Source organism: Drosophila santomea, chromosome X, assembly GCF_016746245.2.
Source record: "Drosophila santomea strain STO CAGO 1482 chromosome X, Prin_Dsan_1.1, whole genome shotgun sequence".
NCBI classification, from domain to species: domain Eukaryota; kingdom Metazoa; phylum Arthropoda; class Insecta; order Diptera; family Drosophilidae; genus Drosophila; species Drosophila santomea.
In genome coordinates this window covers 7,575,827-7,590,008 of record NC_053021.2, presented here as the reverse complement: position 1 = coordinate 7,590,008, position 14,182 = coordinate 7,575,827, and the positions used below count along the sequence as shown (strand labels likewise).

At 44.8% G+C, this 14,182-nt stretch overlaps 3 protein-coding genes across 4 annotated transcripts in view; 2 read left to right on the top strand and 1 right to left on the bottom strand.

Annotated features, from left to right (window-relative positions):
- Position 1: 1 nt before the first annotated feature.
- Positions 2-3,525, top strand: LOC120456495 (proline-rich extensin-like protein EPR1). Its single transcript, XM_039643362.2, has 4 exons — positions 2-265; positions 542-2,125; positions 2,179-3,172; positions 3,236-3,525. Exons 2-4 carry the CDS (start codon positions 1,304-1,306, stop codon positions 3,433-3,435), a joined length of 2,016 nt encoding a protein of 671 aa, XP_039499296.1. The 5' UTR covers positions 2-265; positions 542-1,303; the 3' UTR covers positions 3,436-3,525.
- A 473-nt stretch (positions 3,526-3,998) lies between these two features.
- LOC120454939 (relaxin receptor 2) overlaps positions 3,999-14,182 on the top strand; it is a 29,783-nt gene continuing 19,599 nt past the window's right edge. For both annotated transcript variants that reach the window (XM_039640707.1, XM_039640708.1), the window contains exons 1-3: positions 3,999-4,304; positions 13,461-13,919; positions 13,982-14,093. In XM_039640707.1, coding sequence (XP_039496641.1) covers positions 4,286-4,304; positions 13,461-13,919; positions 13,982-14,093 — 590 coding nt within the window. In that variant the 5' untranslated portion in view covers positions 3,999-4,285. The remainder of the gene's footprint in view (positions 4,305-13,460; positions 13,920-13,981; positions 14,094-14,182) is intronic.
- Positions 7,987-8,673, bottom strand: LOC120454944 (dnaJ homolog subfamily B member 9-like). The gene has a single exon (XM_039640712.2). The coding sequence runs from the start codon at positions 8,571-8,573 to the stop codon at positions 8,196-8,198; it is 378 nt and encodes a 125-aa protein (XP_039496646.1). The 5' UTR covers positions 8,574-8,673; the 3' UTR covers positions 7,987-8,195.

Here is a 14,182-nt window from a genome sequence, read left to right as displayed (position 1 = left end):
GCGGCGGCAAGGCCTGGGAAAGACCTTGAGTACTGTGTGCCAGACCCACTGCGATGACCGGGCGAGATATGCTAACCCAAACAAGTAAACTGTACCAAATGATTCAATTGTTCAATTGATTTAAATTCCAAGCAACCAGGCAGTAGTTTTCAAAAAAAAGTGAAAATCAATGTAGGCTAATCGAAAGTCCATCTACGGCTATGGTGTGTGATATAATGCAAGCACTATCCACTATCTATGGCTACATGCTGCTGATTTAGTGCAGGTGAAATTTATGCGTGTGAATGCTGAATTTTAACGAATTTCAGTTCAATTCAGACACCATTCAGATAGCATTGAAATGCCATCGAAATAATTGACCGTGCCATGCTAATTGCTAATTGCTGCTTTTCAATTGTACACTTTTGCTTTTATTACAATGCTTTTATTATGCTTTCACCAGGCGCCTGATTAGCACGAACATCGAACGACTTGGACACCGAATATCTTGACACGGATTATGTAAGAGGCGACACTTTTTTGATTTGTATCTAAATTGCAGGCCATATCATAAACCTTCGGGCCATCTGCGGCAGCGGAAAGTGAAAAGAGTCCGGCGATAAAAAGCAGAAAACAGAAAAGCATGCGGAACATGCAGGCCATTGAAAGCAAAAGTTTGGTGCGTGCTGCGCATGCGTAGGTGGATTCCGGCCAATGGGACAGTGGAGCGGGGCAGCGAAACCAGCCTAATGAAGAAGTGGACAAGTTGATGGGGTAGTCACATAGTCATAGTCATAAGGGTTAGCTTCAACTTTAAAGTGAGGTATCTAAGTACGAAGTAAAATCGGTAGTAAAGGAGATATATTACGTACTTCAGGAATCTATGTATATGATGATGATCTGCGGCACCACAGTGCATCGTGGTCAGGTGGCGGCGTAGCATAATGAGGCGCACTGGTCAGTGGGTGAGGGGTGTGTTTGTGATTGCGGCAGGTGAAATGGCAGCGTAAAAGTCATAAACTGCCCAAATCCATGCCGTGTGCCATGCCGATGAGCCGACCCACCGACTCTGGTGCATTGGCCACCGATATGTCGCTGATGTTATTGCTGGCGATTGGTATGCACAGTGGGTATGTGGCCAGCACAATGGCCACTCCACTGTGCCGCGATGGCCGCTTTATAAATACAACAGCGACCAAGGAAGTTCATTTCATTTTCTTGGCGGCGATCGCAGCAAACGGATTAAACGCGAGGCGATCCAACCCCCATACTATATACATATATATATATAGTAGTGTCAAAATATATATCGAAAACAAGCGACATGTATCTCTTGGCCAGTTCGAGGAGCCTCCATCTGCTGATGGTCTTGGCTGTGATCGTGGCTAACCATCGCGTCGATGCCGGCTTACGTTTGCGCCAAACCAGACGCTCGGCCACGCCCCCCGCCAGTACTACGCCCACCTTGACAGTGACCAGCGAGGAGGCGGAGCCACAGGAATCCGTGGCGGAGAGTGCACCGACGACGAGCGTGGTCACCGAACCGGAAACGGAAGTGCAAGTGGAGGTCACAACCGGAAAGCACAAGCGTGGCATTCTACACGGCCACGCCCACCTGCACGGCCAATGGCCCGCCCGCCCCTATGCCGCCCACTACGGCTACAGCCTGCAGCTGCCCGGAGGCAGTGCCTTCCTGGCCGCCGCTCCACCGCGCCGCCACTTCGTCAAATACGGCCATGGTCTGGTCAAGCCGCTGGTTTCCGGTTCCGGTTTGCTGCCCGCCCTGGCACCCGCGCCCGCTGCCCTGCTGCCCGCCGTCGCCTCAGCCCTGCCCGTTGGATTGCCCACTGGTCTGCCCGCCGGCGTAGCCAGCGCCATTCCCGCCGGCGTGGCCACTGCCATTCCCGCCGGAGTGGCCAGCGCCATTCCCGCTGGTGTGGCCACTGCCTTGTCCACCGGCGTGGCCACCGCTTTGTCCACCGGCGTGGCGCCGCCCTCGTACGTCCTGCGTCCCGGCAATGCGGTCGTCTCCTCGTACAGCGTCAACTATCCGCACCAGCACCTGCAGAAGCCCGTGGTCTTCCAGTCCGCCGTGAAGCCGCTCCACTTCCATGCGCCCGCTCACGCCCATGTGCACGCCCTCCAGGTGAGTTGGCTACCAAAGGAAGCTAGTTCAATATACCTATTCCATTGTTGCAGCCAACCTATGTGCAGACCTATGCTCCAACTGCTCCGGCTGTGCCTGTCCAGCCCGTGCAACCCATTCAGCCCATTCAGCCGGTGCAGCCAGTTCAACATCTTCAGCCAATCCAACCCATTCAGCCCATTCAGCCGGTGCAACCAGTGACCACCCACCACTTCCAGCCCGTGCAGCCCCTGCAGCCAGTTACTCCAATCCAACCAGTTCAGCCCCTTCAACCCATTCAACCCATCCAACCCATCCAGCCCATCCAACCCACAGTGGCCTTCGGTGTTCCGGCTCCCCCAGCTGTGGATCTTCCCCTGATCCCCCAGTTCCCGCAACTGCCGCAGTTCCCCGGAGTGCCCACCTTTAGCTTCCAGCCCGCCCAACCCGCTGTGCCCGCTGTTCCCGCTGTGCCCGCCCAGCCTGCAGTGCCAGCTGCACCAGAAGCCCCCGAAGTGCCACAGGTTCCCGCCATTCCTCAGATTCCGGCCATACCTCAGGTCCCACAAATCCCACAATTTCCCGCATTCCCTCCGTTCGCCGGCTTTCCGCAGATACCGCAGTTCCCACAGGCGCCAGCCATTCCATCGCCTCCACCGGTACCAGGAGTACCAGCAGTGCCAGGAGTACCAGCAGTGCCCACGGTGCCTGCTTTCCCCAGTCCACCCACTAGCCAATTCTTTCCGGCTGCACCACAGCCACCATTGCCCCAGCAGCCACCCACCTTCGGTCAGCCGGAGTCGCAGTTCCCAGGCGGCATTGTGCCGCTGCCGGGCTCCACACCCGTGCGTCCGGAATCCGGCACGGGCATAGCCTCGCCGCAGATACCCCAGTCGCCGGAGCCGGAGACGCCGTCGGAGGTGCCACCACAGCGTCCGTCTGTTCAGCAGCCACCGCAGCAGCCGTGGAAGCCGGTCTTCTACAGTCCACCCACCGAATCCGCGCCAGCGTCGCCCAACCGGCCATCGATCACCCTGCTGCCGCCCTACGGCAGCTCGCCAGCTGAAGGTGAGCTAAGAATGTGCATTCCGTGCCACAAGGAACTTCATCTAGTTGGTTTACACTTTCCAGGTTACCTGCCACCCGTGGGCAGCCAGCCGTCATCCTTGAGTGCGGGTAGTGGTGGCATCGGCAGCCAGGGCGGCATCTTTGACCAGCTGACCGACGCCGAGCTGGAGCACATCTTCGCCCAGGCCAACTTGGCGCAGCAGCAGCATCAGCAGCAGCAGAAGCAGCAGCAGCAGCAGAGCCACAACTACCACCACTACTGAGCTCGCCACTCACTTCATTTTCTTTAGGGATCTTTTCAAATTTTTTTTGTTTTTTTTTGCAGCGCTCGCTCATTTGTACTCTACTTGTATTGTAAATTATGTTGCTATTAAATAAGTTATTTATGGAAAAATTCAAGTGATCGTTTCTTTAATGCGTGAATTAAATATTATAAAAATAATATTATTATGAATTTATTAACTCATTGCTTGCCTAATAATACCCATAATATCTTAGTTTACTTCCTTATTTATATATCCACATATATATGCATATTTGAAAACTCCTTTTTGGTTCTCAGCATTTTCATTTCCTGAGCTTTTCCGACGCGCTTTTCACCTTGAACTTGACGCTTTTCTTTGCAGCTTTCGAGCTTTTTCCGTTCAGCTTTTCATTCATAAATTGCCAGCCGGCGCGCTGAATGAGTGCGATGGGTGGTGGGTGGTTGGGGTTGGGGTTGGTTGGGTGGTAAGTGGGCGGGGCACCTGGAAAAGCCGCATGCCACATGTTGCAGGCGTTCGCTCGTCGTTTTTCAGCTCAGTTGTTTGTTATCGTTGGCAGCGAACGCGCGGCGCTGCGGACCAAAAATCGTCTAGAATTCAACTAAAATTCAACTAAAATTCGATTCAAATTCAACTATTTCCCGCGGTGATCCGTGTCTATATATATGTATATATATTTTTGGATCCACAGATCCGCGATCTCACACTGAAGTGCGGCGAAGTTGTATTTGATTCATTTTGTTTTATTTTGTATTTTTTTTTCTGTGCCCATCAGAGTCTATAATTAAATATTGTTTATTGCCCGTTGAGACGGTGAAACGGTGGAAAAAACGAGCGAAGAACTCCCTGGATGTCAATAGTGATCATGCGTACGTCTCGGAAAAGTAAACAATACCCCTTTTTTGTTTGTGTGTATATTTATTGGTGCAGTTATAGAAGCCAGATATTCCCCGATTCCATGTGTACAGGTTTTTATCTACTTAATCCGCAATGTTTGTGTGGCATTTTAACGCGAATCGAAATAATAATAATAAACCCGATCAAGATATTGACCATCTGTCTGGGATTTTGGATGGTTAGGTGGATAATTGGGGATTTCAAATTTGCTACTATAGGAAATTCGCAAAAACGAGATATTAAGTAGATTGTTTAAGTTTTAATAGCACAGAAGTTATTTAAAGTTTGCTTAATTCAAAATTAAATGAAAGCTAAGACAATATAAATAATATAGCAAAACAGTGGGAAAGTTTCAAATGGATAGAAACTGTTGCACATGGATTATGATTGCAAAGAGTATTCAATCTAAAAATGTATTTCAAAGTTCTAAAACTGTAAAAATTGTACAAAGAAATTCCAAAAGTTGTATGCACATAAAGGTGCAAGTGACGAACGAACCTGAATGTTTGACAAAGTTCAAAGGGCAGCAAGAAGTTTGTACAAAAAAGTTTGCACAAAAAGAACTCGGGGAAACAGAAATGTCTGCGAATAAAAAGTGCATTAGATACAAAAGTTTTTTTTCCCAGTGCGTTGCCAAATTCTTTAAAATATTTAAATATTTTATATAAATAATTATTAAAATAAATCAAGAGCTTTAGAAAATGAACTGTTGGTTATATACCAAAAATTGTAAGAATTATGGAAATTTATTCGAAATGATTCAGGTTTTCTGAGGTGTAAAAATTGAAAATGATTATGCCAAAACATTTTACAGCATCCCATCAAAATATTGATGATTGACAGGAATTCGGTTTGGCAGTTCGAAAATGCAACGAACAAACCCTGTGGCCGAAATGTATTTTTATCGAAACGATTTTCAATTAAAATTCTGTTCCAATTTGCATATTAATTTATGTTATTAAAATGGAGCTGACGCCCCAAAGGCTGGATTCTCGCCCCCTCTCTCTCGCACCCATCGCCGGCAATGTCTATTTCCATCTCTGTCTATTTCTGGCTCTGTGTGTTAAAATGTTGTAATAAAATGCCATTAAGTGTAAGTGCGTGGTGCCGTTTAGATTTATGAGCTCGAATGAATTGCAAATGCCTAGGCGAGAAGGTTTAAAAAGGTGAATGGGTGGGCTAGGGTGGTCTAGGGTGGACTAGGGTCCTTGTGGTTCCTGTGGCCAGAAAAATGGGCGCTGACCTGACAACGCGTGACGCCCCAAAAGTTGTGTTATTAGTTGTAACTGCGTTGGCAGCTTAGACAAATCCGTTCATCGCCACTATATACTATATATGTACATATATATATACTATATATATATAGATACTGGGATTATTTGCCTGGTGCCTCGCCACAAACCACATCTTTTAATGAGCCACGAAAAGCAAGTGGAATGTGTCAATTAAGTGGGGGGGGGGGAGTCTCCCCTATTTTGCCCCCTCTCAAATTCTATTAAATTCGCCAAAACTATTTGCGTAAGCTGCTTGGGGTAATTGTTAGTTTTTTCTTCGTCTGTATTTATAATAAGCTTTGTTGTGGAATTACCTAATGAGGGCATTTAGTTATGTTGTTCGGTAACATCTGGATTTGGAACATATTTCCCAACATTTACTTATATTTTTACTTTGATAAATTGACTTGCATTTTATTTTAAGCAACCACTCATTAACGAAATTATTTTTGCGGCTTAAAAGAGATTGCATAAGGATAAGGATGGCCAAGAATAAGAAAGGTGCGAAATGCTAGTTAAATTTGTCCGTTTTCAATTGTAAATATATTTTTATAAAACGCAGTTTGCCCCTCCGTAAGACTTAATCCTAGTTACAAAGCTTAAGCTGGAGCAGAAAAACGGCCAAAATTTTCCGGAGAAGCGGAAAAAACAAATTGTAAGTCAGGCGGGCGAAGGCGAAAAAGGGTGAAAGTCCGCCCACAACTCCTCGTTTTTTTCCCGATTTTCCGTGACCCAAAGACACGCACACACACACACGCATAAATACACGTTCATATGGGAAATGTGTAAGGGGAAGCCCGGCGATTTTCCACTTAAGAACTTGTCGCTGGCGGGTGAATACCACCCGAAAATATGGTGATATGCTTCTGGAGTAATAATCCCCATATCCCCATATCCCCATTTTGCACCCAACTCCGGTTATCCGCTTTTAGGTAATTTGAATACGGCCAGCAATCGTTATTTATGGGCCAGCGGCTCTACGGTTTCACTTGCTCCGTGTGTGGGTGCACTGCAGCGGATCCATTAGCCTCCAGTGGCACACTCGAATAAATATGTGATCGGTAAATATAAATAAGCAACAAAAATTAATACAGATAGAGATATATTAATGCAACCAACTTATGCATTTTATTTTGTTATTTATCAATTTAATGATTTAAATGATCGATTGTTAGTGTTGGCGCTCGGAAATATCGATGTAGACAACCGTCGATGTTAATCGATGTTCTTCCCCCTCTAATCGGTAGAGTCCCTTAAATTAAATTCGTGTAGTTTTGCCAACTTAAATCTATTATATTTTTTCGAGTGCGCCCATATTCCTAAGCATCCGCATAGACATCTCCACTCGGACGGGACCGTATCCGTATCCGTATCATTATCCGGCGGACGCTAATCGATGCCCCCAATGTCCGCTGTCCGCCGTCCGCTGTCCGCCGTCCGATGTCCAATTTCCAGAGGGCCAATGAATTGAAGGCCCACTATCAAGTTACGGAGCGTGGGTGCAGTGCAGATCCATCCAGTGGGGCGGCTTTTAAGTTGATCAAGTAATCCATATAATTTTGTGGTGTTCTTTTTTGAGGCGTCGCATAATTGAATTGCCAATGGCGGCGGCAATGGCAGTACAGTGCCCGCCATAAAGGTTATGCCTCATTAGGGGTTCACTCGGAAGTGGTGCTGCCTTAAGGCATCTTACTCTGAATCCGAAGCGGACATGTTGGGCCTTCTGAATGATTGCCGACAAAAAAAAAAAGCAGGAAGGGCCGAGACCGGGAATCGGCGAATGGAAAGTGATTGGGATTTGAGATTGGGGACGGGGGCTCATAGGGCTCTTATATGATTGAAGTGCGAATGGATCCATTACCCATTATTTTGGTTGGCAAATGGAAATCCCAAGGGATCAGAGGTCCTGCCGCCATACGCAGCTCGCTAATGAAGTGAAAACACATTTGGCCTTCAATGAAAATGGTTGTGTTTTTTTGTGGCTTTACTGGTTTTTCCTCGAACATATGTTTCAAAAATATCTACCATGTATTGTTTAACTATTAAACACTATTTACCGATTTCCTATCAAAGTACTTATCTAATTGTTTATTCGTTCAATTTCAAGTTGGCAAGTAATTGAATTCCCAAAATAAACAAATCCCAATGAAACACCTAGGAGAATCAAGTTTGGGCGCATTGCACGGAAGTTTTCCTTGGCATTCGAAAACTTTTTACAGCTTCTGCAGCAAATAATTTGTGGAACAACTTGAATCATATATTCCAAGCTTGTCCGCTTCAATCGATTATCTCGGATTAAACGTAAAGTAGCTCATAGATGTACCGATTGCACCTGGGAAATCTCGTTGATTTCAAGGGAAAATACATGTTTGCAATCACATTGTTTTCAGCGCGAAAAAAGCGCGTTTTATTCCAATTAGTTACAGCATACCATACATTTCGTTTATTTGTGAAATTTGAATTACGCCATTCAATTCGTAAAGCATCCTAAATTTTTACTGCATTTTATCATTAACATATTTTGATAATTCATAAATTTTTTTTTTATTGCCAATATTTCCTGTGCTGACTGCTGACTAGATGTATCACCTAGTTGTTATTACTCGAGCTGTTTAATGCCTTGAAGGCACCGTATCCCATGAAAAGACCCACCAGCAATCCGCCCACAGCGCCAATGATGGATAGTGTGTCCACATACTCCTCCTGTTGCTGACCTCCAGATCCAGTAGAATACCTCCTCTCCGCCTCCGGCTTCCTGCGGCTTAAAGATTTATCGTATTCCTTCCTGGTCGTCGCATTCGAGAGTACGTGGAATGCGTCTTTGATCTTCCGGAAGTAAGCCGTGGTGCGTGGATGCTGATTCTTGTCCGGATGGTAAATGAGTGCCATTCGCTTGTAGGCCTGCCTAATTTCCTGCTCGCTGGCTTTGGGATCCACGCCCAGTACCATGTAATGGTCCTCCTCCATCCTTGCTGATATAGTTGTGATGAAATATATAATAGATTTTTACTTTTCTTTCAACTACGCAATGCAACAAGCTTTTGTGTTTGTGACTGTGATACTTATCGATAGCTCTCTTGGCTCACAGTTCGAACATCGAAGATCGAGTATCGAAATATCGCTAGGGGCATCGTTAGGGGTATTCCCCAGCATGGAGTTTCGATTAAAAACGAACTAGAGATCAAAGTTAACTTCCAATTGGGATTACGCAAAAGGACATTAAATTAATATGATGATGCACAGCTTTTTGGACTTTCCTTTATTTGGGTCAAACATTAAGGGACAGCAATCAGACGGGGGTCTATTTTTTGTGCTAAATCAAATAGGAATGGAAGATAAAACAACGGTATTTACATATGTGCGGACGTGTGCCTGTGTGTCTGTGTGTCTGTGTGTGTGTGTGTGTGTGTGTGTGAGTGATGTGACCTCTGACCCTGCCAAGTGGAAAAATGAAAAATGGCTAGCGTAATTCCCTGATTGAAGCCTAACTGAGAGGGACAGCTAAAAAAAAAACCAGAAAAGTAAGACAAATAGAAGCAATAAGGCAAATCGGCAAATTGCACTGAGAAAAAATCTATATCCCACTTCTGCTTATTGCTATACAGTAGATTAACAGACTAAAGAACACAAAATTTGCTCGCAAATAGAGTTATATTTCCATTTCCATAGTTTCCATTGAAAGTTTCGTTGCTATTTTCTCGCTGTGCATCGAAAGGAGACTAGAAACCGCTTAATTTCGGCAGGACTTTCCCGGTTTTCTTGTGTCACATGACTCCTGACCCCTAACCCCTGACCCCTCAAAAGCAATCGCATGGGCATTAAGCATTTCGCATCGCATTTGTTTTCATTTGTATTCGCTCCTCTTGCCGCCGCTGTCAGCGGCAGTTCAAATAGCCGAACTATTGACAAACACCACCCACCCACCCAATAGCAAACCACCAGATCAAACCCACCATATCATCCGATTCCAATTCGTGTCCCTTAATCTTTGGGATGGTTTCCCATTGGGGTCCGCGTCCGCCAGAGCGATGAAATGATTAATTTCCATCGGGTAATTAAGTGTGGCAAACGCAAATGAATCTCCCAAATGGAATGGCTGAGCATCCGCTGTTTAGCTTTAAATAAAAAAAAAAAAATCCCCTCTAGAGATATGAGACATGTACATATGTATCTCATAGATATGTACATATGTATCTCATAGATATGTACATATGTATGTATCTCATAGATATGTACATTTGTATCTCATAGTCGACTGATATACTCGCATGTACTTAGCGCATTGCGAATGGCAACTTGACAAGCCTTTTTTTGTTTATCAATCGCTGCTGTTTTTATACTTTTCTGTTCTTATTATATTTTTTCCCAGTCGAATTTGATGTTTACAACTTTGTTGTTAGCCAAAAACTTTGCATCGCAGTGCTTTTGTTTTCCACTTTGGCTGGGTATAAAAATTCCAATCCAATAGCGAAAATTGAACTCGCAATCCGTTTGAATCTAAACAGTTGAAGGCAACGAAACGGAGCGTAGTGAATAAAGCTTTTGGAATTTCTCAGCTGTTCCTTTGTTGGTAGTAAATGTCGTAATGGTACTATACAGACATATAGCTTATTCCCATTCCAAATCCATTTAGTATTCGGTTTGCTTGCCACATAAATTAGATGGTGCAAATCCTTAAACAAAACATTCGCACTAATTCATCAAATGTACATATGTTAACTTTTGAGTTTTCAAATGTGTTTGCCAGTGGAAGTGCATAGTTAGTTGTACATATATAATTGGCCACAATTATAATTCTATTATGGTTCTATTGAGTCGAGAACTGTGATTCATCAGATGATCCAATAGATATTGATCGACGGACGTTGAAATGTTGAAATGGGCATCGGACATCGAACATTGAACTGCGGATAATTTGTTTACCTACTCGGCCAGTCCAATTGACTTCTATTTTCGTGAGTTCCTATTAGGTTTTTGTTTCTTCTAATTGCGCCACGCCCACCGCCCCACCGCCCAGCGAAAACGATGATTCCTGAAGGTCACGTGGGTGGGGGGCAAGGGTCAGACTGGATAAACAAATCGGAGTTCGCTTTGAGGGTTATCCGACCACCCACAAGTGTTGGGGAGTGCTGGTACACTGAGAGGAATATCTTAAATAGCAAAGCTAGAAAACTATATGCTTGAAACGAAGTTGAAACAGAACCAACACATATTTCTTTCACTGCATGTATTTGGTTAGCTTGAATGTTTGTCGGAATTTCAATTCAGTTCAGTTTGAGGAATGCAGAATTCAAGCATTTAACCAAAAATTTGCTCTGCAATTAGGCTTTCCCCAGTGAAGGTTCCTAGGATGATGGGTGTGGAAATGGGGGCAGTGGTGCCACCTCTTTGAGTGGCTCAATGAGAATTTATGAGCTACAAAGTTGTAAAAGTATATTTACTGAGTGAAACGCCTTCACTGCAGCATGCACTTGCAAAGGATGGAACAAAATCGAGGAAAGCTGTGGAAAATGGGGGAAAATGGGGGAAAAGCGGACACCGGATGGGGATGCACCCTGCTGAGATCTAGCTCATCAATCATGGCAGTAGCCAGACGAGTCCAAGCCGCACACATCAAACATTTCAATTTGCCGCAAATGTGTTGACAAAACGTTGATATGCCATCGGCGGCATTCGTCGTCGGGTTTTCCGGGGCAAATTGAATGAGTAGAGTTGAGTTGAGTTGAGTTGAGATGGAATGGGATTGGATTGGATTGGATTGGAGTTCCAGTGCCTTTGGCTTGAAAAACCCCCAATGTGCAAGGGGGCACATTAGCAACACGTGTCAAATGCGCTATGTCCTTGTCCTTGTGCTTGTCCTGGCATTCGGATACCCATTCCCGCCTTTGGATGGCGCGCTTAATTACACTTTTATAGAGTCGCCGCCGCCCCTGCGCATCATTTCCATTTCCATTTCCATTTCAGTTCAGTTCCCATTGTGGCAGTCCTTCTCATCCTGCTCCTCCTGCTCCTCCTGTCCTCCTGTCCTCCTGGTTCTCCTATCCTCCTGGTGCTCCTGCTATCCTGTTTTCCTGACGCTTCACTGTCTCCAGTCGCCCGTCTGCATCTCGGGCCGTAATTGCAATCCGTTCTCCTCTCCGCCGCGTCTGAGTTATGACCTCCTGTGCATTGCAATCGCCCATCCAGGAAGGACATCCCGGGGTCCTTGTTTATGCGGATTAACATGGCGCACTGGCCATATGTCTTTGACTGCCTGAAATTTTCCATTTCCCGATCGGCAAATATGTTTTTTAAGCAAATTGCAAACCCCTTGCAAGCCCTATTATTATTTCCCTTTCATTCCCCTTTTGTGTCTAAAAATAGCAAAATTAAAACTTAAAATCAACAAGAGATTGCACAATATTTGTGTATTTATGTTGACTTTTCAATTTGGCGAAGTGCATGTTTTTCTTTTGCGGCTCGCATGTTTGTTTAACTTTAACAACAAATATGATAATCAACGCAAATGTAGCTTTAACCAGAAATGTATTTAAAAAATTCTATGCTATTTTCCAAAGTGATTAATATGAGACACGAAGCCAAAGGAGATTCTACACAGCAGCTTGTATAAACTTGTACATTGCCCCATAATTATATTGGCATTTGCGACACAGGGTACACAGACTTCGATGGTATCATTACCCCATGAGCTCAATATATTTCCTGGCCGGATTTAATTTGATTTGCATTTGTTTACCTTGCCCGTTTTTCGCATTATAATTATACTTTTTGTGCAGGTACACTTTCATTTCATTATTATGCCCTTTTCATTTGCTGTCATGCCGTCGCGTCCATCAGAAAGTCAGCCAGTCATGCTGATGATGTGGATGATGCCTTATCGAAGGCCCAACTGAAATCGAAAGGATTTCGAATGGCTGAGGAAGGGGAGTGAATATGAATACTACATATTGTGGGGTCGTGATGTGTCCTGATGGCAGAAGGGAAAGGGGATTGCGGCGGAATTTCACGGACCATTTCATCGCCATTGAGCCCCAAATGTACTGTGCGTAATTTTTATTACAAACAATTTTATTACACATTTTACATATTCGCCATTTACAGTTTGCAACTTCAAATATCCAATATTCCCCCAGCTATCAGCTATACCATTTCGATCACAATCAATTGCGATTCCATGTCCATGTGGGCGTGTTGGAAATAGCGATGCATTTAAGTGCAATCGTTAAAAATGATAAACGCACTGACAACAGTCTCAAGGGAAGTTCCTTCAATGCGTGCTCTGTATATACTAGTATAAACTATATAAAAAATATATACGAAACTACCTACATATGTAGAATATTTGCATCGAGCAAAACATCAATGAATGGGCCAAAGAGTGTTCACTTCCATTTCGCTTTTCGGCTAATCGAATGCTAATTAACCCATTTAATTGGTTAAACAAATATTTCGGCCCCATTTGCTTAAGAAATTTATGGAGCCAAATAGGCAACAGCATCTGTTTGTTTCAACGCGTTGAAAATCTGTTCTCTTATATTTTTTTTAATGCTTTTTGCTGCTTACGTTTGTGGATTCCCTTTGGCCATAAGCTAGCCAAATGGCTCTGGGCTTTCTACATTCTCATTCTGGCTGGTAGCATTCCAATTACTTCCTGGGTGCTAATTTTAGCTTGGTTAATAACCTCTCTACATTCTATTCACTGCCTGGCAACAGCAATTTCTGTTCTTCAAGTCGGAATATTTGTATATTTATAAATTCTATTGTATTTTAATATTGAAGATCCTTTTCAATACCAAGCTTGCTGCTTCGATAACAACGCTGACTAATCGTTATCGCCTTGCTGATCACTTTCAGCTCGCCTGCCCATCACTATTACTCTCTGCATCCTGCTCGCACTTGCCTCTAAGGCGGCGCAAGGAGCAGAAGGTGCGACAAGGATGGCAAACGAAGCGGGAATACGAAAGGGAATCGGAACGAAACCGGAAACGGAAACGGAACTGAAAGCGGAAGTGGCGGACGCCAAAGAGGCGGAAGCGCCCGTGCGAGAGGTGATATCGCTGCTGGGCGTAATCGATGGCGCTGAGTCCGTTATCCTGGTGCCCGACTCCGCCGACAAGTGTCCTGGCGGCTATTTCCACTGCAATACCACGGCGCAATGCGTTCCACAGCGGGCCAACTGCGACGGCAGTGTCGACTGCGATGACGCATCGGATGAGGTGAACTGCGTGAACGAGGTGGACGCCAAGTACTGGGACCACCTGTACAGGAAACAGCCCTTCGGGAGGCACGACAATCTTCGGATTGGCGAGTGTCGTAAGTACATACATCCTTTTAGCAAATCCTCGAATTTAAATACAACTCTTCTCTTCATTTAGTTTGGCCCAACGAGAACTTTTCCTGTCCTTGTCGAGGGGATGAAATTCTGTGCCGATTCCAGCAGCTAACCGATATACCAGAACGACTGCCGCAGCACGATCTGGCAACGCTGTAAGTACAGTTGCGTTGCTTTATTATAGTTGTTTGTAATGCATTGCTAATTTCAATACTAAGCAGTTATAAGTTTATTAAAATTTCAT

Excerpts from the sequence above, each read along its gene's own strand:
- LOC120456495 (XM_039643362.2), top strand. The coding sequence starts at position 1,304 with ATGTATCTCTTGGCCAGTTCGAGGAGCCTCCATCTGCTGATGGTCTTG. Across the intron at positions 2,126-2,178 it reads CCCATGTGCACGCCCTCCAG|CCAACCTATGTGCAGACCTA; the intron begins GTGAGTTGGCTA and ends CCATTGTTGCAG. Across the intron at positions 3,173-3,235 it reads CGGCAGCTCGCCAGCTGAAG|GTTACCTGCCACCCGTGGGC; the intron begins GTGAGCTAAGAA and ends TACACTTTCCAG.
- LOC120454944 (XM_039640712.2), bottom strand. The coding sequence starts at position 8,573 with ATGGAGGAGGACCATTACATGGTACTGGGCGTGGATCCCAAAGCCAGC.